General features: G+C 39.5%; 1 protein-coding gene and 1 non-coding gene across 5 annotated transcripts in view; one reads left to right on the forward strand and one right to left on the reverse strand.

Moving 5' to 3' along the window:
• F8 (coagulation factor VIII) overlaps positions 1–23,621 on the forward strand; it is a 121,732-nt gene that overhangs the window by 16,598 nt on the left and 81,513 nt on the right. For all 4 annotated transcript variants that reach the window (XM_067723893.1, XM_067723892.1, XM_067723891.1 and 1 more), the window contains 7 exons: positions 185–307; positions 4,770–4,982; positions 8,261–8,329; positions 10,981–11,082; positions 12,928–13,149; positions 13,882–14,134; positions 14,430–14,601. In XM_067723893.1, coding sequence (XP_067579994.1) covers positions 185–307; positions 4,770–4,982; positions 8,261–8,329; positions 10,981–11,082; positions 12,928–13,149; positions 13,882–14,134; positions 14,430–14,601 — 1,154 coding nt within the window. The remainder of the gene's footprint in view (positions 1–184; positions 308–4,769; positions 4,983–8,260; positions 8,330–10,980; positions 11,083–12,927; positions 13,150–13,881; positions 14,135–14,429; positions 14,602–23,621) is intronic.
• Positions 9,057–9,184, reverse strand: LOC137217682 (small nucleolar RNA SNORA25). The gene has a single exon (XR_010940185.1). It is a non-coding gene; the product is annotated as a small nucleolar RNA SNORA25 (small nucleolar RNA).

The raw sequence follows: 23,621 nt of genomic DNA on the forward strand, positions 1-23,621 counted from the left end.
CAGAACAACTATGAGGCTGAGCTGGTTATAGCAGTTTATGTATTCATTCATTCAGCTACTACTTTTTATCAATAACCATAGGGGCATGCTTCTCTACTGTGACTTTGACCATCACTTTTGTGATAACAGGTTTTCTGGAGTGCCACCCTCCAAATGACCTTTGGGGGACATCTCATTCTTTCAGGTCTGCTGGGTCCTACCATTCAGGCTGAGGTTTATGACACGGTGGTCATTACACTTAAGAATATGGCTTCTCATCCTGTTAGTCTTCATGCTATCGGCGTATCCTACTGGAAGTCTTCTGAAGGTGAGTCAAATGCCCTCCTATTGTCCTGTCATCCTAGGGACAGAGGAGTATTGAGTATAAGGGCATACAGCTACTGAAAGGTGGATTCGGGATTCAAACCTAGGCCCATTTCATGAAGTCAAGAACCTTGTCATTTCAGTCTAAACCCTAAAGTTTGTTGCTGTTCCCTGTTCTCCCTTGGGGAGCCAGGCCACGGATGTTAAAAATCCCACTGTAGGGGCTTCCCTGATGGCGCAGTGGTTGAGAGTCCACCTGCCGATGCAGGGGATGTGGGTTCATGCCCCGGTCCGGGAAGATCCCACATGCCGCGGAGCGGCTGGGCCCGTGAGCCATGGTCACTGAGCCTGCGCGTCCGGAGCCTGTGCTTCGCAACGGGAGAGGCCACAACAGTGAGAGGCCTGCATAAAGCAAAAAAAAAAAAAAAAAAAAAAAAAAAAATCCCACTGTATCTGCCTTCCTATGCCCAGAAAACTTCCTAGGGAGGATCAAGGCCCATGGTATAGAAATGAAACAGAATTCTCCTTCTCCTTCCTTAGATTCAGACTTTCCAGATATCTCCTCTGCCTCCCCTCCCACCAATTTCTAAATATGTGATTAGGGCCAACTAGCAGAAGCACAAGCTGACCTCATTACAGCAAGCAACCTGTTTGGCCACAGTCCCCACCCCAACTAGCTTCTCCTTAACCTTCGCAGTGCAGGAAGGGAGTGAAGGGAGAGCCACAACAGACTGTGATATTGCCCAGATAGACTATGGCATATACAGATCAAGAAGATTCAAGTAAATCATTAAGAAATTATTGGAGCACATGCCCTGTATTGTACGGTCTAACTATGCTTATGCGTTGACTAATTTCTCATTCTGAAATTGGAAAGCATTAGTTTTCTAGGTTGCACTCGTTAGGTCAGGGCAGATCTGGACTGGGGGAAGGTGAAAGACAGGAGGGGGCAGGTGCTATAGAGGAAAAGTCATCCCAGGTTCTGACTTGTGCCTGGCAGGCTATTTCTATGAGGTTTATCTACTTGGAAGCTTCCAGAACTAATCTAGGGGCATTTTAGAGAGACCAGCGTTCCCACAATTCTGCAGCTGGGAGCTGACCATAGAGATGACTCTTTTGCACCCTAAGCCTGGTGAGTTCTGGAAAAACAGACTATCATCTCTCACACATACAGCTACAGTGGTTCTTCCCAGGAACAACACAGTGAGTCAATGGCCTAATGCCCATGCGATTTACGATCCTAGCACGAGCCTGTGTATTTATATGTTATGATCCACAGGCTCCTGGCCTTCTTAGACTAGCCTGGGGGCCCCAGGATGTAAGTTAAATCTGTGACGTGATGATGTTGAGTATCAACTTCATATGCTTGTTGACCTTTCTGATATCCTTTTGTAAAGTATCTGATCAACTGTTTAAATGTTTTCCTGTTGAAAAAAAAATGAGTTGTTTATCTTTTTCTTATTGATTTGTAGAGGTACTTTATATATTCTGAATACAAATCCTTTGACAGATATAAATATTTGCATATCTTCTTCCAGTCTGTAGCTTGAATTTTAATTTTACTCTCTTAATAGTTTTCTTTTTTGGTAAACAGAAGTTCTTAAAGTTAATTAAGCACGAAAATTCAACAGTTAATGAAGCACAAAAAAGGTATCACATTTTTTTCCTTTTATGTTAGAGCCTTGTGTCTTATTTAAGACATTTGCCTATCCCAAGGTCATGAAGAATTTCTTCTATGCTTTCCTCTAGAAGTTTTATTATTTTCCCTTTCATACTTATGTCTGTGACCCATCTTAAATTAATTTTTGTGTATGGTTTCCCTACAGCATCTTTAAACAGCTTTGTTGAGGTATAATTTACATACCATAAAATCCACTCATCTGAAGTAGTTTGATGACTTTTACTAAATTTAGACAGTTCTGCAGCCATCAACACAATCCATGTCAAGAAGTTCTGTCTTTGCAGTTCAAGCCCCATTCCCACTCTCAGTCCCAGACAACTTCTGATCTGATTTCTATCTCTATAGCTTTGCAAGCCTGTCATTTTTATCTCCCAAACCAACTCTGGTAAATTATATTTCAGTTCACCAAATAGTCATCTCCTCCCCCAGAGTGGCAAGAGTACATTTCCCTGCCATATTGTTGTTGGATGTGGCCATATGCTGTATGCCAAGATAGCTAGTTCACATGGAGTGTCTGTCAAAGGAAATTTCAAGTTCGGTCTTGAGCTGAAAATGGAAACCCAGTACTAGAGAAAGGCTTTTAATTTCTTCTCTGGACGAGTGGCGTTCTAAGACACCAACCTAGGCTGTAAGTAGGTCCACAAAATGAGGCTCTGAGTAGGAATGAGATGAGGTTGGCCATGAGCTGCCAAACTTTGAGGGAGCTGTGAAAGACAGTATGGGGGCATACGAGTTAAGAAGTACCAACCTGAAGCTGCTGAGCAGACATCAGGCAAAGGAAAAATAGCTGAAGGCACCAGAGAGTGAAGTGGAGTAGCCTCTGAAACACAGCATTTGTCCTGTGGTAGAGTAGTCATGCCCAGGGGTCACTGAGCTGTGGCCTTTCACGACTGAGACCAACAAAAATCCTTGGCATGGGGAGTCAGAATGTGGGTCTCAACTCCTGCTGGACACCCAGGAATTTGGGATGTCTCAGCAGGGTAGCTTCTGGGGGCCTAGGCCAGACCTGGGGCAAGGCTGACCCAGCAGCAGCAGGGGGTTGACTAGAGGGCTAACCAGGACACTGGAAGCAGACAGGCAGACTTTCTGAACTCTCAAATGTCCCAACAGTGTTCTTCCTCATATAATAGAAGATAAAAATTACACAAAACACATTCTGCTTAGAATATTTGTGGTGGCTGATATATAAGCTCAGGTAAGACTCTGATGGAGACATCAGTAGATATGTGAACTTTAAGGGCTGTGCACAATGCTTTTTCCCAGGCGCCGCCTACTTCACTTGGTCTTGACAAATCAACTTTGTCTTCACCGAAGGATAGACCTTGTTATTAGCAACCTGAGAAGAACCCAAAATCTCAGGTTCAAGCTTTCAACATTCTGAACATCACTTCCTACTTTTCCAGCTGTCATTCTCTCACTGCCCACTCCTACAATTCTTCATTCTCATTGGAATCCACCATGTACTGACCCTACAATTTTTCACCGTCTGCCTTGCCAAGACGGGTATAATTTTCACGCGTTCTTGGCCTCTCATCAACCCCCCAACCCCAACCTTAGTATTAGGAAAAAGGACATTCTTCTCCTAATGAAATATTTCAAACAAAAAAAGGTACAGGAAATAATAGAGCAAACAAACATGTACCCATTACCTCACTTCGGCAAATCTTAACATTTTGCCATGTTTGCTTACTTTATTTTAAGAAATTAAACATTATAGATATAGTTGAAGCCCCTTCTTTACCCGTCCATGATCCCCTCCCTCCCTATGCAAATGTATTCACTATTCAGAATTTTATACCAACCCACAATCACACAGACACCTGAACCACACTCTCCAACCTGAGGTACAACTCACGTTTTTCTAAATGTCCCCCAGGATCTGCCAAGCACAGGTATTGGTCTGCTTTTGCTTCTGGATGAAGCCAATTGTCCGTAGTGCTCACTGGAGGGGCACCCCTTTAGCAAAGAGGCTGACTTTATAGTGGGCCAGTGCAGGGGGTCTCTTGTACAGCTCTGCTGGAGAGGTCCCTCTATTAGATGTATAGCTGTTGTGGGGTACGATGGGGTATAGATGAGGAGCACCCTGAATGCCTTGGGAGGCTCTGGAGTCCCAGAGACCCTGATGAATCTGAGAAGCTAAGGTGCGTTGCTAGAAAAATAGTTCAATAGAAGTATGAGTGTTATGGTCAGTGAGTTTCAATATTTTCTACTTCAGTCCACTGAAATGATGTAGAAGCAATGACACGTCACTAACAATGAAAACATATAGTGCTCAGTGTAGAATAAAGGTATCAGGCTAATCCAGGGGTCAATTTTAGCATCACTAAGGATGGGACAGCCAGAAAATATCTGCCCCTGATATGGTCTGGCCCGCCAGAGAAGAACCAAGTTAAAAACAACATTTAAAAAAATCTCTGCGTCTCACCCTTCCCTGACCCTCACCAGTGCTCAGTAAAGAGTCGGGGACGAGAGTACATACCCATGTATGTCTACTGAGTTGAACTGACTTGAATTAGGTAAAAAGATGCAATAATGAAAGCAGTATTATTGTTACAATCTGGAGGTCTCAGAGGACCACTCAACCGCTCATGTTTGCATTAGTGGTCAAGAACTCCTCTGCAACATATAAGGCTTCTCCCCATGTATAGCTGCTACTTGTTAGTATTCCAAATTAAGTTTCAGGAACACTGTTTCTTGTGTAGAGTCTACTGGTGACAATAAACCTGATGTTTCCTTGAGTGGGCAATGGGCATAGGAAGGACAATTTTATCCCTCCTTGATTTAGGTGCTGAATATGAGGATAAAACCAGCCAAAGGGAGAAGGAAGATGATAAAGTCATTCCTGGTAAAAGTCATACCTACGTCTGGCAGGTCCTGAAAGAAAATGGTCCAACGGCCTCTGACCCACCATGTCTCACCTACTCATATCTTTCTCATGTGGACCTGGTGAAAGACGTGAACTCAGGCCTCATTGGAGCCCTGCTGGTTTGTAGAGAAGGTAAGTATAAGAAAGAGTAGGATTGAGATGAAATAAGCCGGCAAGTACAAACATCTGAAAGAGGTTTCCTTTCCCTAGTGTCCTGCCAGGGAAAGGAGAATAATGTAGTCTCCGAGAAGAACAGATGCCCATCCTGTGTAGCCAGAATGCACTCTAACGTTCAAGAAAAGCCAAGTTCTGGAATTAGCTCTCTCTTCTCTTCTTCTGCTTTCTACTTCAGATATCCTATGGGCTGTCTCAGTAGTGCCTTTTATAATTTTGTGTTAGGTGCCTTGAAACCTCCATGAAGGTAAATACATCCAAGTGTGTGATCAATGGCATATAGACCACTTCAGGAGGTTAGTCATCTGTAACCCAAAAACATAAAAATCTGAGAAAAGCAAGCATTTATACATGTTTATAAGTTCTTATTCTAAAAATCATAGTAATTTAAATTAAACCTTTTATAAAAAATTTTTTCCCAGGAATTCCCCGGCGGTCCAGTGGTTAGGACTCTTCACTCTCACTGCTGAGGGCCCGGGTTCAATCCCTGGTCATGGAACTAAGATCCCACGAGCTGCACGGTGCAGCCAAAAAAAAAAAATTATTGAAGTATAATTGACCTACAACACTATTATAGCTCTAAGTGCACAACATAGTGCCAAGTGAATGAACAAATGAAAAGATGCTCAACTTGCTAATCATCAGGGAAGTACAAATCAAAACCTTGAGCTATCACTTCACACATATCAGAATAGCTATTATCAAAAAGACCACAAATAACAAGTGTTGGCAAGGATGTGGAGAAAAGGGAACCCTTGTGCACTGTTGGTGGGAATGTAAATTGGCACAGTCATTATGGAAAACAGTATGGAGGGTTCTCAAAAAATTAAAAATAGAGCTACCATATGATCCAGCAATTCCACTTCTGGGTATTTTTCAGAAGAAAATGAAAGCTCTAATTCGAAAAGATGTATGTACCCCAATGTTCATTGCAGCACTATTTACAACAGCCAAGATATGGAAGCAACCTAAGTGTCCATCAACAGATGAATGGATAAAGAAGATGTGGGGAATATTACTCAGCCATGAAAAAGAATGAAATCTTGCCATTTGTGACAACATGGATGGACCAGAGGGCATTATCCTAAGTGAAATAAGTCAGAGGGAGAAAGAAGATACTGTATGATTTCACTTATATATGGAATCTAAAAAACAAAATAAATGAGAGACTTCCCTGGTGGTCCAGTGGTTAAGAATCCATGCCCCCAATGCAGTGAGCATGGGTTCAGTCCTGGGTTGGGGAATTAAGATCCCACGTGCTGCACAGCATGGCCAAATAATAATAATAACAAAACAGAAACAAATTCATAGATAAAGAGAACAAACAGGTGGTTACCAGAGGGGAGAGAGGTGGAGGGATGAGTGAAATAGATGAGGGAGACTAAGAGGTACAAACCTCCAGTTACAAAATCAATTTGTCACAGGGATGAAATGTACGGCATGGGGAATATAGTCAGTGACTGTAATAACTTTGTATGGCGGCAGATGGCGCCTGGACTTCTTGTGGTGATCTCTTGTAATGTATAGAGACACAGAGTCACTATGTTGTGGACTTGGATTATATGTATAATGACATGTGTCCATTATATTAGTATCATACAGTATCATATACGCCATATAGTATCACATATCATAGAGTATGACATATATGTCATATATAGTATCATATCACTGCCCTAAAAATCCTCTGTGCCCTGCCTATTCATCCTTCCCTCTCCTACCCTCTGGCAACCACTGTTCTTTAAATTGTCTCCATAGTTTTGCCTTTTCCGTATGTAGCCTTTTCATATTGGCTTCTTCCACTTAGTAACATGCATTTAAGGTTCCTCCATGTTTTTCATGGCTTGATAGCTTCTTTCTTTTTAGTGCTGAATAGTATTCTGTTGTCTGAATGGACCAGTTTATTTATCCATTCACCTACCGAAAGACATCAGTTTCACTACTTGATAATTTAAAAAATATATAATAAAAAAATTAAAATCTTTTCAGACAGGTTTACCTGTATTTTAAATTTGTATGGGTGAGTTAGTTTCTTCGTCCAATTTAACTTTTACTTTCCAAGCATTAAGTGTACAAGAGAGGACTTCTCTGGTGGCACAGTGGTTAAGAATCCACCTGCCAATGCAAGGGACACGGGTTCGAGCCCTGGTCCGGGAAGATCCCACATGCCGCGGAGCAACTAAGCCCATGCGCCACAACTACTGAGCCTGCACTCTAGAGCCCGCGAGCCACAACTACTGAGCCTGTGTGCCACAACTACTGAAGCCCACATGCCTAGAGCCCATGCTCCACAACAAGAGAAGCCACCACAAAGAGAAGCCCGTGCACTGCAACGAAGAGTAGCACCCGCTCGCTGCAACTAGAGAAAGCTGGTGCACATCAATGAAGATCCAGTGCAGGCAAAAATAAATTAATTAATTAATTTTTTAAAAAAGTACAAGAGAGGAAAGAACATTATAAACAAAAATCTTCCTACTCAAAATAAACCTGCAAAGAAAACTTCCCAATCAAGTGAAAAAGTATGCTAAGAAAGACAGCTAACAAATTAAACAGTTAAAGCATGAAGCAAGCTTATTTGTAACATTGATAACTTTAAATATTGATATACATGGTGTTCATTTAAAGTGTGAGTATGTGTTTAATATAGACAGTAGTTATTTTGCTCATAACTTTTTTTTTTTTTTTTTTTTTTTTTTTTTTGCGGTACGCGGGCCTCTCACTGCTGTGGCCTCTCCTGTCGTGGAGCACAGGCTCCGGACGTGCAGGCTCAGCGGCCATGGCTCACGGGCCCAGCCGCTCTGCGGCACGTGGGATCTTCCCGGACCGGGGCACGAACCCGCGTCCCCTGCATCGGCAGGCGGACTCTCAACCACTGCGCCACCAGGGAAGCCCCCTTTTTCTGTTTTCTGTTTGTTCTGAATATACATATATATGAAATATGGTTATATGGACTTGTAGTTTGTATGTCTTTTTAATTTCTTTTTTAGTAATTAATTCTTAGTGTATTTTATAAAAGCAAGGGTCTGCAACAAATCTGAAATTTTTAAAAAAGTCCTTTACCCCGAATAATTTTAGAATTACTGGCATAGGAGATGTGACACCAAGGAAATAATGTTATGGTAAAGTTAGTAAGAGACCAAGAGACAAAGCAGTTGATGAAGTAATGTATCCTCGTAGTGTCATTTTCCTATGAGAGGATTTTCAATAGAAGATAAGTGCTCTCACTTCTTTTTCAGGGAGTCTGACCAAAGAAAGGACACAGACCTTGCACGAATTTGTACTACTTTTTGCTGTGTTTGATGAAGGTTAGTGAGCTGCAGTCTGAATTTTGGTCTCCTGAAAGAAATGAAATATATTAATTTAATGTGGTACTTGAGCATGAGGGCTGTTAATGTCCAGAGGAAGTGATTACAGAAAGATCATAAACGACGTTATCATTCAGGAATGATGCAGACAGGGATGAAAATGAATTCCAAGGAAAAAATGTAAGCTGAGTTCCACTGGCAGCTATGAAGTAAGAAGATAGAGTAGCTGGGTAACCTTGTCCCTCTTATTAAATCCATCAACAAAGACTTTTTGCTTTACTTTCTCTTTTTTTTTCCGGTTTGAAGCAAAGAAAAGTTTTATTCTTTGTGCAAAGAACAGAGAAGTGCGAGCTTGGACTCTAGAGCAAACGCCCTTCCGACAGGCCGTAGGCGGGGCTGCTTTATAGGGACGAGGGAAGGGGCGGAGCTCTCCCGGCAGGCGCAGCTGCAGACGCAGTGCGTGCACAGCGTCTCTGCACACGGCCTGCTACAGCTGTCTGGCCTTGAGTGTCATGGGCAGCTTCTGCTCCCAGCGGCGGAGCTGAGTCAAACCAGCAGGTGACGTGTCAAACCAGGAGGTCTGGTGTGAAGGGCTAGGGGCAAGGCCTGTACCCGCGACAACTTTTCATGTATGTAATTTTGTTTTGTTTGGTTGTTTGTTAGTTTTGGTTAAACGTGGGAGACATTTACTTTCCCACATCGCCAATCATGGATACGAGTGGCTAAGGTTTCTATCTCCTCAGGAAAACACAGCCCAACTGAGTGACTATCACATCCTTTCGAGAATTTCAGTCTTTGGTCACAGCATTTAAGAGCTCCTAGTTTTGGTCCCACAAGCCCTTTTTGAAGTGACTTATTGCTTTACTTTCTAAATGCCCCCTGTTATCTTTTAAAGAAATGTTTACTAAAAATCATATATATTTAAGGTGTACATCATGATGATTTTAGATAAATAGATACAGATAGAGAAATGATTACTACAGTCAAACTAACATATCTCCTCACAGAGTTATTTCTTGTGTGTGGTGAGAGAACCCGAAATCTACTCCCTTAGCATATTTCCAGTGTTCAGTGTAGTATGATTAACTATAGTCATCACACTGCACATTAGATCCCCAGAACCTGTTCATCTTAAAACCGAAAGCTTGTACCATTTGACCAACATTTCCCCATTTCCCCAGACCCTGGCAGCCCGCCTCGTGTTCTGTGTTTCTATGAGTATACTTTTTCTTATCTTCATCTCTTACTTTTAAGTAACTTGGGCAAGTTACTTAACCCCTCTGTGTCTCAGTTTTATCCAGTTGAAAAGTGAAATAATAAGTACTATTTCATAGGATGGTTGTAAGGATTAAGCGGGTGATTTCGTCCTCGTCACCGTCATGATCACCTTCTGAAGTGAGACCCCCCCCATCGTCTCTCTCCTGACTAGTCTCCTTGTCTTTTTGTGCCCCCTGACACTTCATTATTACTATAGCAGCCAAAGGGAGCCTACCGAAATGTGAATCTGATCTTGTCACCCCAGCCCTTAAAATCCTTCAATTTTACATCAAGGCAAAATGTAAACGTCTTAACACACTGATACATGACCTAGTCTTTGACGACCTGTCTAGCCTCATTGTGCTTCTCTTCCTGCCTCACCGTTCATCACCGTTCAAGTTGCAGCCACACTGAACACATTTTGTGTAACACCCAAAACACGCCATGCTTTTTCTTGTATCCGGACCTTTGCTTATGCTGTTGCTTCTGCCTGGAAAGCCTGTCTCCAGCTTCACACCAAGTTTCTCCTCCTTCTGGTCCAGGTTAGTTGCCTCTTTATATATTTCCACAGCACCTTGAGCTTCCTCCTTATGACACTAAATCATCATTGCTGGCTTTATTTAATATTTATCTTCTTTGACCTTGTATTCCTTTCTCTTCAGGCAAAGTGAGGTTCCTTCTCCTCTCTGCTCCCGTAATAGCCTGTTCTTATCTCTCTTACATCACTCTTCACTCTGTATTATAATTGTCTGCTTCTCTGTCTATTCGAGCTAAATTGTAAGCGCCTAGAAGGTAGAGGCTGTGTCTTCTTTGTCATCAGTGCCTAGTGCTCAGCAGTGTTCAGTAAATATGTTTAACTGAATGAACAAATGAGTGGATCAAGGGATAAATGAACTTATGAGAGTTCCCCAAAGGCTGGGTGCCTCAGAAAGGTTCAGTCCTTTGCACAAGGAGCTGCTAATAATAATATTTATAGTGCCTTTCACTCTTGTTAATTCCAGGGATGAGGTTGGAAAGCTTTTGGGTTCTTGGGCTTTCATTATTGCAAACTGGATGAAGCAGTTAGGACAGGGACAGGTACTGGCAGCCTTTTCCTAGGATGCTTTTCATGTGCCTCCTTTTAAATAAGTCAGCTAATGAATAGAATGAAATCATCATGGTGCAAATTAACCGATATTCTCCCTTCCACTAGTTATCATCTGTCATTATTCCTTTCCAAGTAGTGTCATGGATAAATATAGGGAGAGATCATTACTTTGAGCGAGAAATAGCTGCCTTTTGGTAACTGTCTTCTCCCTTTTTCTTACTGACTTTGAGGGCAAATCATCTGTGCCTACTGTGCTGACATGAGACAGACACTTAGCTGGCCCTCTATTCGCATCCTCTCTCAACAGGGAAAAGTTGGCACTCAGGAAAAAATGAGTCCTTGACACAGGCTGTGGACCCTGCATCTGCAATGCACACAATCAATGGCTATATAAACAGGTCTCTGCCAGGTATGTACAGCCTGCTCAAGAATCCTCAAGAGCTTCTGCATTCACCACAGAGCTCTCTTCTCCAGTTCTCCTCAGTTATCTGAAAATTAAGGTTTCTTTTGCTTAAATGTAAATGGGCATCCAAGGCTGAACAGATATTTAAGGAAAGCCTGAAACACAAAGACAATATGCAAAGATAAAGAAAAGTAGTATGCCTTGCCTTATCATCCGTTCCATCTGGATGTTCCTGAGTTACATCCTTTTATAATAAATATAATAAACAGGTTTCTAGTAAGTAAAAAAAAAGTAATAATAGGATTATATGAAAAAGAAACAATCAAAACAAGAATATGCTCACAAAATTAGGAATATGATTGTCAAAATACAAACTTAATAGAAAGTGGTATAAAGCAAACCTCCCAGAAAGCAAAACAAAAAGAGATTGAGAAAGCAAATCTCCCAGAAAGCAAAAGAAAAAGAGATTTTTAAAATCAAAGAAATGATAGAATGAAGTGTTAAAAAAAGAAAAGAGTTGAGTCTTTATATAAAAATTTCCCAGCAGGATAAATAAAAAAGTATCCCCACACAAAATTAGGTTTGTGGAATTTCAAAGAACAAAGAGAAGATATATAAGCTTCCCCTGGGAGAAACAGGTCACATACAAAGGCATGAGAATTAGACTGGCAATGTAATAAACCAATACCTTAAAAGTTCTAAAGGAAAAGTTATTTTCAACCTAGAATTCATAGCCAAACTATAACTTAACTTTGGGGGAAGAATAAAGACATTTTCAGAAATGGTAGCCCTTAGAAGCCACTGAATATGTGCTACAATAAAACCAGAGAGTAAACCAAGAAAGAGGAAGTTGGAAAATTCAGACACCCAAGAAAATAATGAAGGACGAGGAAGGATATTTTCTTAACTCTTTTCTATATTTTTCAAGAATTCTATCATTAATATGCATGATTTCAGAATTAGAAAAGAAATTAACTTTCAAAACATGCAAGTCCCTGCTCTCACATATCAAGTTAATTAACCTCTCTGGGCATCAGTTTCCTCGCCTCTAAGTGAGGGATGATAACTATAGTTTCTACATTCGTAGGGTTATTGGGAGTTAAAACTTGTAAAATACTTTGGACAGTGCTTGATGTTACACAAGTGCTCAGTAAACATTACTGTTATTAGTTATATTGCCATCATTGACGTTAGATTGGATGTGAGAAGTGAGAGTGGGGACAAGAATAACTCTCACTTGCATAATTGAATTCAGGATGGTACCATTCACTGAAATAAAGAAGTCTGGAATAAGGTGAGGTGATAAAGATTGAAAATTTGGTTTTGTACCTGTGGGTTTTATGAGATATCCAGGTGAAGATATTGAGAAGGTTATCAGTCTGTATCAGTCTGGAGTTAATACCATGAGAATGAATGATATTATTCAGGGAGAAAATTTGATTAACGAGAGAATAAGGCCTAGGGATGAGCCCTGGAGTGGTCCATCATTTAATGGATGGGTAAAGAAGGAGCAGTCACAAAATGAGACAGAAGAAGGAGCAGTCTAAGCCTTAGGGGAACAAAACTCTGTTGAAACAGAGGCCAGGGGAGGAGAGAATTTCCAGAGGAAATGAACGGTCAACAGATGCAGATGAAGACTGAAAAATACCCATTGGATTTAGCAGCATGATAGTCATTGATGACTTTGGCAAGAGCTGTTAGTTTGACAGTACCCCAGTGTCCTTGGAAAGTTTGGTTCCAAGTCAAGATAATAAAATTTGTAAGGACAATTTGTTCATCCTATCCTAGAAAGTGTTTTCCATTTCAAATTCCCTACTTCTTGCTTATAGCTGTGTTATTCTTACTTTACAGGTCTGATTGGATGTCATAAGAAATCAGTCTATTGGCATGTGATTGGGATGGGCACCACCCCTGAAGTGCACTCAGTTTTCCTTGAAGGGCACACATTTCTTGTGAGGAACCATCGCCAGGCTTCTTTGGAGATCTCACCAATAACACTCCTTACTGCTCAGACACTCCTGATGGACCTTGGCCAGTTTCTACTGTTTTGTCATATCTCTTCCCACCAACATGGTAATGTCTGTGGATCTTAAAAAGGAGTATTATAAATATCCAGCTCTTCTTTTAATGGAATTTACTGTCCACTGTCCAGGATAGGGTTATGTAGTTAGCCCTCAACTGGGATTCCCTAGTTGCCCGTTTTCAGAGCAAATCGTTCACCTTGAGTGTCAGAGGGCTTGATTATTAGTAGTACCTGTGAATGTACTGGTGAATCTACCTGAGATATAGGGAGGGGAAAATGAGGTGGCAAGAGTGAGGAGGACAGTGTATCATTGTTTTCCCAGCCTGATCACATTAAATAGGCTTCAGTACTATGGAGAGAGGGATTTTGGGTCATAGCTGAAGAGATGTTTTATGAGAAATTTAGGGAAAAGGAAAAAAGTACACTGTCTAGGTTGTAATCATAAGGGCTCCAGGATATCAGTAGTGATGCCCAGAGCATTATATAGCAAATACAAATGGATATTCTGAGCAAATGAGTGAGTCTTGAAAAAGGGGTAAAACATATATTGGAGGAGAGTCAGGCAGAAGGGAAATGGTGAGTGCAAAGACCACAGGAAGAAACCAGAAAGTACCAGATAATGGGGAAGGTAATACATATAGGACAATGGCAAGAAAGGATATTGGTGTGGAGAAGGGAACACTTAAGAGAAGGCCTTGAAGGCCTAACAAGAAAGAACAAAGTCATAAGAGTTAAGGCAAGAAGGTCTCATTGGAACCTGACATTCGTTTGTCTGACTCCAGATGGTATGGAAGCTTATGTCACAGTAGATAGCTGCCCAGAAGAACCCCGCAAATGGATGAAGAGTAATGAAGAAGAAGATTATGATTTTTATGACTCTGACATGGATGTGGTCAGATTTGATGGTGACAGCGCTCCTCCCTTTATCCAAATCCGCTCAGTTGCGAAGAAGCATCCTAAAACCTGGGTCCACTACATTGCTGCTGAAGAGGACGACTGGGACTATGCTCCCTCAGTCCTTACCTCCAATGACAGGCAAGTACCTTTTGACTCTTGGTGCTATCTCTTCCCCATAATCAAAAATTCTTCCCAGTTATTCAAAACAACAAATCCTTAAGCCATGTTTAAGGTTAGGTACAGGTATAGAATCAAATGGCAAGGACATTAATATGTTTGGTAAATTAACATAGCTAAACATCAGGGATGCTTATATTTTTCTCACTCCTTTCCTTGATTAAATCATATGAGCTATTTTAGAGTGGATTTTAGCAACCTGTCCTTTACCTAGAATTCTCCATTCCAACCTCTCATCTTTTTGTGTCTCACACAGAAGTTATAAAAGTCTGTATTTGAACAATGGTCCTCAGCGGATTGGTAGGAAGTACAAAAAAGTCCGATTTATAGCTTACACAGATGAAACATTTAAGACTCGTGAAGCTATTCAGTATGAATCAGGAATCCTGGGACCTTTACTTTATGGAGAAGTTGGAGACACACTTTTGGTAAGTTGAGGAAAAGATATAAGGTTGGGTAAGAAGACAAAGTCTGGAGGGTTTTGAGTTTTTTAAAACTTCATAATTCAGCCTTGTCTCCAATGGGCAGGATCTTTTAAAAATTATAAATGTTACGCAAATGTGGAGTATAAATTTGTTTTAAAATATTATAGAACAAAATATTTAATGCCACCCATTAAACCTGACACTCCTTTGAAATACTCATTGCTTAGACTTTCATACATATCCTTCTACAACTTTTAGAAGGATTTTACATTTGACTTGTAAGGAAAAGAACAAGAAGAATATGTGACAGAGAGTAGATATAGCCCACAAAGCCTAGAGCATTTACTATCTGTCCCTTTCCAGAAAATGTTTCCTGACCCTTGATATAGCATATTAACAATACTTATGCTTCAAATAACAGTGGCTTTAAAAAATAGGGAGTTATGTTTTCACAATCAATTTAGAGATAGATAGATGGCATGTCAACGGTAAAAAAATGCACAACCTAAAAGTTGAGAGTTATGTTTTATTTGGCAGACATTCTTAGGACTTCAAGCCCAGGAGACAGTGTCTCAAGTAACCCTGAGAGAACTGCTCCAAGGAGGCAAGGGGGGAGCCAGGGTATATAGGAGTTTTGCAACAAATGGCAGGTAGTAGGAACAAAAGATTACTGTTAATTAAAGAAAACCAGGTATCCCGAGTTAAGGAATTTAGTACTTTTCTATGTATGGGAAGATGCAAGAGTCTGGGCTCATTGAAATCATTCCTTTGAACTGCACCTCAGCTATCTGTATCCTGTGCTTTCTCATCCTGCGTTTCCTTAAGCTGCACTATTGGGTGTGGCTGCAGTCTGATGACTGCTAGACAGCCGGGCATTCTTTGTTTCCTCTCCTGAGTTACCTCAGGGCTCACTGATGGCTGCGGCATCCTTTGTTTACTGATATGGCAGGCAGGTTCTTAACATGGCTATATTTTGCTTATATATTTGTAAAAGGTTTTATGCATTATAAACATTAACACATTGTTATTTGTCTCTCAAATATTTTTCTCAGTCTGTCACTTGTACTTTAACTCCTTTGTGATGTCTTTTGTCCTATAAAAATTTTCAGTCTTTATGTAGTCAAGATCTTTTCTCAGTCTTTAAGTTTATATTTTTCTGGATATTTTTCATTTATGTTTTCTGCCTAGGAACATCTTCACTACCTCTAAGAGATTATAAATATGGTCTACTATATTTTCTTCTTTTACATTTACATTTTTATTTTTACAATAAGCATTTTAATTGCTCTGGAAGTTACTTTTGGGTATAGAGCATCGTGTCAAATAGGGATTTCCCCAAGTGACAGCCAATTGGTCCAATCAATCCTTTCTTCACTAATTTTAAAATGCCTTTTTTATTATATACTAAAATGATAAAATCTGTTCTGTTTAACTGATCTGTTACCACACTGTTTTAATGACTGCAACCTTGTGATGTGTTTTGATATTTGTAGGGCATGTCTACCTTCATTTTACTTCTTTAAAATTTTAATTAACTATTAACGTACAGTTTTTCTTCATGAATTTTATTTACCTATTTTTGAATTAGCCAGTACAAATAACTCAAAAGGCAAAAAAGATTATGCAAGAAAAAGCAAACTTTCCTTCCTCCCAGACTTCCAGTCCCATAGTCTGACCAGCTATCGTTGCTCTCAGTTTTTTATATCCCCTTTCAGAAACAGTATATACATATACAAGTGTATGTGCACATATTTCACACAAAAATAGAAGCACTATGTAGATTTTAACAATATATCTTGGATATCATTTCATATCAGTATATGTAGGTCTACCTCATTCTTTCATGTTTGCAAGTTATGCTCTTATATTTGCTGAATCCTATAAGGCTTTTCTGTTAATGTGAGAACTTGAGGACTATTTTTTACTTTTTATATGGAAATTATCAAACATACCCAGAAGTAGAAAGAATAGTAAAATAAACTTCTTTGAACCCATCACTCAGCTTCAACAGTTATCAACAAATGGCTAATTTCATTTTGTCTATAAACCAACTAGGCCTAACAGACATCTACAGACCAGGCCACCCAGCTCCAATAGAATATATATTCTTCTCAAATGCACAAGAAACATTCTCCAGGATAGATTATACATTAGGCCACAAACCAAGTCTCAAAAATTTTAAAGAAAACTATAGTTCAAAATTCCTTGTGAATATAGATGCAAAAATCCTCCACATTATTAAGCCAGATGTAGCAACATTTTAAAAAGATCATATACTATAATCAAGTGAGATTTATCTCAGGAATGTAGGGCTGGTTCAACATATGAAAATTAATGCAATACAACATATTACTTGAATAAAGGACAAAAGCACATGATCATGTAATATGTGAAGAAAAAGGGCTTGACAAACTCCATTACCCATTCGTGATAGAAAAAACTCAGTGAACTAGCAACACAATGCAAGGTCCTTAACTTGATGAAGAACATCTAAGAAAAACTTATAATACGCTGAAAGACTAAATGTTTTCCCCCTGAGATTAGGAACAAGTTAAGATGTCCACTCTTGGCGGGGCGGGGGCAGGGGCAGCAGCTCCGGGGGCGCCGAGGCCCCACTCACCCCATCACGCCGTTGCTGCCCAGACGCCGTGGCCCCCCGTCCACCCCGCTGCACCTGCGGAGACTCGGCAAAGTGCCGGGTGGGCATGGGGCGGTCTCCACGTCCTCGAATCTGCCCTTTCAGTTGTTTTCTTGACGTGACCTTAAGTCACCCAGAACTAACTGGGACGCCCAGTCCAGCGGTCGAAGGGGAACCGGAGGGTCTCTGCCTGACCGAAATGGTAACCTGGCAGCAGGGGAAGCTGGTGAGAGGTTCTAGAAGTTGACTGAGAACTTTGTGCCATTGGCAGCTCCTGCCTAAAATCGTTGGGAGCTGCTAAAATTGTCTTTAGGAAGGCTGGCAGCCAAGTTTGACACCCCAGCGTTCCATACAAGGATAGACGGTGACTTGGGAGGTAATTTCCACATCCTGCTATTTGTGTTCAGGGTCGAGGCTTATGGACGACACGAAGGGAAGACAAGGGAAGGACGATGGATGCGAACATGTCCACGGAAGCATTGCCCCAGCTCTGAACTGGGTCGGCCTACTGTTGGCATCGCAGCAAAGGGTCAAGGCCAGGCCAGGCCTGCAGAGGGTGCCTCCTAACTTCACTGTTGACCCCAAGTGCAGACTGTCCTACAAACGGGGCAGAAAGGATGACTGGGGTTCCTAGTCATTAGAAGTTTTTGAGGTTTCTGTTTAAAATTCTAAAAGAGATTTAGAAACACTAGGCATATTTTGGAGGGAAAGCAGATGAAAGAAAAGCGTTTTCCTTCTGCGTGAAAACCTAAATATAAAGGTATGGCTTATACTAGGTGGGCATTCCCACCTACAAGGGTCAAATTCAGAATAAAATTGAAGAGTGTTTGAAACTCAACTCAATCAATGCCAAGTATGGAGGATGCAAAGACAAACTTCTTCATAAGAAGTTTACAATTTAGTAAGGAAAAAAGAGAACAGGACTTGTGGAGAGGACATATTTCAAGAAGAGTGAATGCGATATGTAGTCTGGTTTGGCAAGAAAATAATGCTGCTGTAGAAGGGCGTGGTGAGTGATAAGCTCAATGGATGCGGTTAAAGATGTTGTGAAAGGCCCTACATACTCAGCTGGTTTTGAACACAATTGAACAGATGAGGAACCTTTGATAAGAAAATATAGGAGTGTGGACTTCCCTGGTGGTGCAGTGGTTAAGAATCCGCCTGCCAATGCAGGGGACACGGGTTCGAGCCCTGGTCCAGGAAGATCCCACATGCCACGGAGCAACTAAGCCCGTGCGCCACAACTACTGAGCCTACACGCGGCAACTACTGAAGCCCGTGTGCCTAGAGCCCGTGCTCTGCAACAAGAGAAGCCACCACAATGAGAAGCCCATGCACTGCAACGAAGAGTAGCCCCCGCTCGCCGCAACTAGAGAAAGCCCAGGCACAGCAATGAAGACCCAACACAGCCAAAAATAAATTAATTAATAACTTAAAAAAATAAGAAATAACAGATAAGTTATGCCAAGGTCCATAGAATATCATCTACCTGAACCAAAATCTGTCCACACATCTTAAAAAAAAAACCATGAGGTGTACAAGGAGTACAAATAAAGTTACACATGATTCATACGGTACTAGGAAACGGAGGGTACCACAAACATCAAATTACCAGAAAATTGCTAAGTAGCAAACTCCAGCAAGAGCAACCTTCCTCCACTGCTGCAAGACTCTAGACTGATACTGGAGTTAGAAGAAAAGGCTTCTATTTTATTTTTGTATTGCAATGTAGTTGATATACAATATTATGTTAGTTTTAGCTGTGCTACATAGTTATTTGATATTTGCATACATTATGAAATGTTCACCACAGTAAGTCTAGTAACCATCTGTCTCCATACAGATTTATTGCACTATTATTACTTAGGCTGTATATGACATCTCCATGGCATATTTCTTATTTAAGTGGAGGTTTGTACCTCTTAACCCCCTTCACCTATTTTGCCCTTCCACCACCCTCCCCTCTGACAACCATTGGCTTGTTTTCTGTATCTGTTGTGTCTGTTTTGTTTGTTTTGTATTTTAGATTCAACATATAAGTGAGATCATACAGTAAAAAAAAAAAAGGATGTCCACTCTTGTTACTTTTATTTAATACTGAACTGGAAGCCAATGCAATAAGGCAAAAAATAAAAAGGAATTAGATGCATTTGGATTGGAAAGAAAGAAATAATACTGTCTTTATTTGCTGATGATATGATCTTTTATGCAGAAAATCCTAAGGCATCTACTAAAAAGCTATTAGAACTAATAAACAAGTACAGCAAGTTTGCAAGATTCAAGATCAATACTAAAAAATAAGTTGTATTTCTATACACTTCAATGAAAAATCTGCAAATGAAATTAAGAAAACAGTTTCATTCATGATAACATAAAAAAAGAATGAAATAACTTGGGAAAAATGTAACAAAAAAGGTGCAACACTTGTACAGTGAAAACAACTAATTGTTACTGAGATAATTTTTTAAATATCTAAATAAATGGAAAAACATATATTTATGGATTGGAAGAGTCACTTACTGTTAAGACTCTTCCAAATTTGTCTATAGATACAAATTAAATCCCTATCAAAATCCCAACTGCCTTTTTTGCAGAAATTGACAAGCTGATCCTAAAATACAGATGGAATTGCATAGGACCCTTCATAAACAAATGAATCTTGGGGGAAAACAAACAACAGAGTTTGAGGACTCACACATCAATTTCAAAAATTACCACAAACTATAGTAATCATGACAGTGTGGTACTGGCATAAGGATAGATATATAGATCAATGGAAGACAATTGAGAGTCCAGAAATAAACCTACATATCTATGAACACTTGACTTATTTTTTTCATTGAAGTATAGTTGATTTACAGTATTGTGTTAGTTTCAAGTGTACAGCATGGTGATTCTGTATTTTTGCAGATTATACTCCATTATAGGTTATTATAAATATTGGGTATAATTCCCTGTGCTATACAGTATATCCTTGTTGCTTATCTATTTTATGTATAGTAGTTTGTATCTGTTAATCCCATACTCCTAATTTGACACCCCCTCGTTTTCCCTTTGGTAACTATAGGTTCGTTTTCTATGTCTGTGTGTCTGTTTCTGTTTTGTAAATAAGCTCATTTGTATCATTTTTTTAGATTCCACATGTAAGTGATATCATATGAAATTAGTCTCTCTTTGACTTACTTTACTTAGTATGATAATTTCTGGGTCCATCCATGTTGCTGCAAATGGCATTATTTTGTTCTTTTTTATGGCTGAGTAGTATTCCATTGTATATATATGCAATGTCTTCTTTATCCATTCACCTGTAGATGGACATTTAGGTTGCTTCCATGTCTTGGCTATTGTAAATAGTGCTGCTATGAACATAGGGGTACATGTATCTTGTAGAATTAGAGTTTTCATCTTTTCTGGATATATGCCTAGGAGTGGGATTGCTGGATCATATGGTAGCTCTATTTTTAGTTTTTTCAAAGGAACCTCCATACTGTTTTCCACAGTGACTGCAACAATTTATATTCCCACCAGCAGTGTAGGAGGTGAACACTTGACTTTTCACAAATGTCCTAAGACCAATCAATGGGGAAAGAATAGTATTTTTAACAAATAGTACTCGGACAACTGGATACCCACATGAAAAAGAAAGAAGTTTGACCCCTTCCTTATACCATACACAAATTGAAGGTGGATCAAAGATATAAATGTTAGAGCTAAAACTAAAACCCTTAGAAGAATATACAGGAGTAAATCTTTGTGACCTTGGATTATACAATGGTTTCTTAGATATGACATCAAAAGCAGCAAGCAACAAAAGATAAAATAGATTGGACTTCATCACAATTAAAAACTTTTGTGCCTCAAAGGATACCAACCAGAAAGTGAAAAGACAACCCATGGAATGGGAGAAAATAATTGCAAATCATATATCTGATGAGGGAATAGTATCCAGAATTTATAAAGGACTCTTACTCAGTAATAAAAAAAACTCAATAATAAAAAGGCAAATAGGGACTTACCTGGTGGTCCAGTGGGTAAGGCTCTGTGCTCCCAATACAGGGGGCCTGGGTTCGAACTCTGGTCGGGGAAGTAGATCCCGCATGCATGCCACAACTAAGTAGTCCGCATGCCACAACTAAAGATCCCGCATGCTGCAATGAATATCCCACGTGCCGCAACTAAGACCTGGCACAGCCAAAACAAACAAATAAATAAATGTTTTAAAAATAAATTAAAAAGGCAAATAATCCAACTGAAAAATAAGCAAAGGATTTGTATAGACGCTTCTCCAGGGATGATATATAAAGGAGTGACCAATACGCACATGAAAAGATGCTGAACATTATTAGCTATTGGGGAAATGCAAATCAAAATCGCAATGAGATACCATTTCACACCCACTAAAATAGCTATAATCAACAAGACAGATAATAACAAGCGTTGGTGAGGATGCAGAGAAATTGGAAGCTTCATAAACTACTGATGGGAATGTAAAAATTTGCAGCCACTTTGGAAAACAGTTTATCCATTCCTCAGAATGTTAAAAATGGAATTACCATGTGATCCAGCAATTTCTTCTAGGCATATACTCAAGAGAAAGGAAAACATAGGTCCACACAAAGACTTGTATGTGAATGTTCATAGCAGCACTATTCATAATAGCCCCAAATTGGAAGCCATTCAAATGTTCACCAATTGGTGAATGAATAAACAAAATGTAGTGTACCCATATAATTGGAACACTAGTCAGCAATTAAAAGAAATGAACTACTCATACATGATACAACATGGATAAAACTCAAAACATTATGATAAGTTAAAGAAGCCAAGCAAAAAAGACGTATTACATGATTTAATTTATGTGAAATATCTTAAAAAGGCCAACTTATAAAGCAGAAAGCGTATTAGCAGCTCAGGACTCCAACTGTGTGTGTTCCACTAAACCAGTCAGAAAGTGCCTCACCTTTAATGACCCAGCATCAGCAATCACACAGCATCTCATGGCATAATCTGAGTAAAAGCAGTCAAAGTCCACCCAGAATCAAGGAGAGGGAAACTTTGGCCTACCTCTTGTTGGGAGGAGTGTCGAAGAATTTGGGAACCATGTTTGAAAACTGCCACATAAATTGACAGCTTGCTTCTCAAAAGCAACAAAGGAAGCCAGAAGACAATGAAATTATGTCTTTAATGTGTTGAAAGAAAATCGCTATCAACCTAGCAAGAATTACCATTTTATTGGCAATTTATACCAATATTCAAGGAATATATAATTTTATATTAAAATTTTAAATGTAGAGTGTAAGAAAAAAGTAAAGACCCTCCAGTTCTTTATTAGGCTAGCATAGCCTTAGTTGTAAACCTGAGCAGGACAGTATGAGAAAGGAAAATTAAAATTACAGACCAATTGCATTATAAACATGGATTCAAAAAATCCTAAACAAAAATTAATAAACCCAATGGAGCAATATATTAAAAAGATAATACATTATGACCTGGTTGATTTATCGGAGGAGTACTAGATGAATTTAACATTAGAAAATCAAATATGGTAATCCATCATATTAACACATAAAAGGGTAAAATATAATTTGAAAATCTCAATAGTTTCATACAAATATTTATCAAAGTTCAACATCCATCCATAATAAAAAGTCATAGGAAATTGAGATCACAAGGGACATCCTTATCCTGATAAATATCTGAAGAAAATCTATAGGCACCAATCATACTTGGTGGTGAAACTGAGAAGTCCTTCTGTTTAAGATCAGATCAGGACAAGAAACAGTAACAAGTATCACAACCTCTATTTAATATTTTACTAGAAATCCTAGCCAGTATTCTTAGGAGAAAAAAAGTTTTAAGATTGGAAATGAATAAACAAAACTGTTATTATTTGAAGATTAAGTAAATGAATGACAGTGGGAGCTATATTTGTCATTGTTGAAGAGGGTAATTATAAATAAACAAAAAGGAAAGGCTAGAATAAATCATGTGATACTGGATTACAGTTGGAGACATTACTTTGAGTTCATGTTCGCCAAATATAGATACAGATGGATGCATACAGAAATAATTACATATGTGTGTGTATGTTTAGGTTAGTATGTTTCCTAGCGCTGTCCACTGAGAGGATCTAGAAGCAATGACATCCCAGTAGCAATGAGCACACCCAGATCTTGGTTTCTAATACCATTCTCTGATGAAAGGAACCAAGGCCATTTGGAGAATGGATGATTCTAGGGCTGGGCCAGGGAAAACATAAGATGAGCCTGGAGAATCTTGTGGTTCCAAAAAGTAAGAAAGTGCTCAAAAAATAAAAGGATGGGACAATGTTAAAGAAATATAGGAGCTTCTAACAGCCAAGCTGGAAGAATATGAGCAATAAAAT

This window comes from Pseudorca crassidens, chromosome X, assembly GCF_039906515.1.
Source record: "Pseudorca crassidens isolate mPseCra1 chromosome X, mPseCra1.hap1, whole genome shotgun sequence".
NCBI lineage: Eukaryota > Metazoa > Chordata > Mammalia > Artiodactyla > Delphinidae > Pseudorca > Pseudorca crassidens.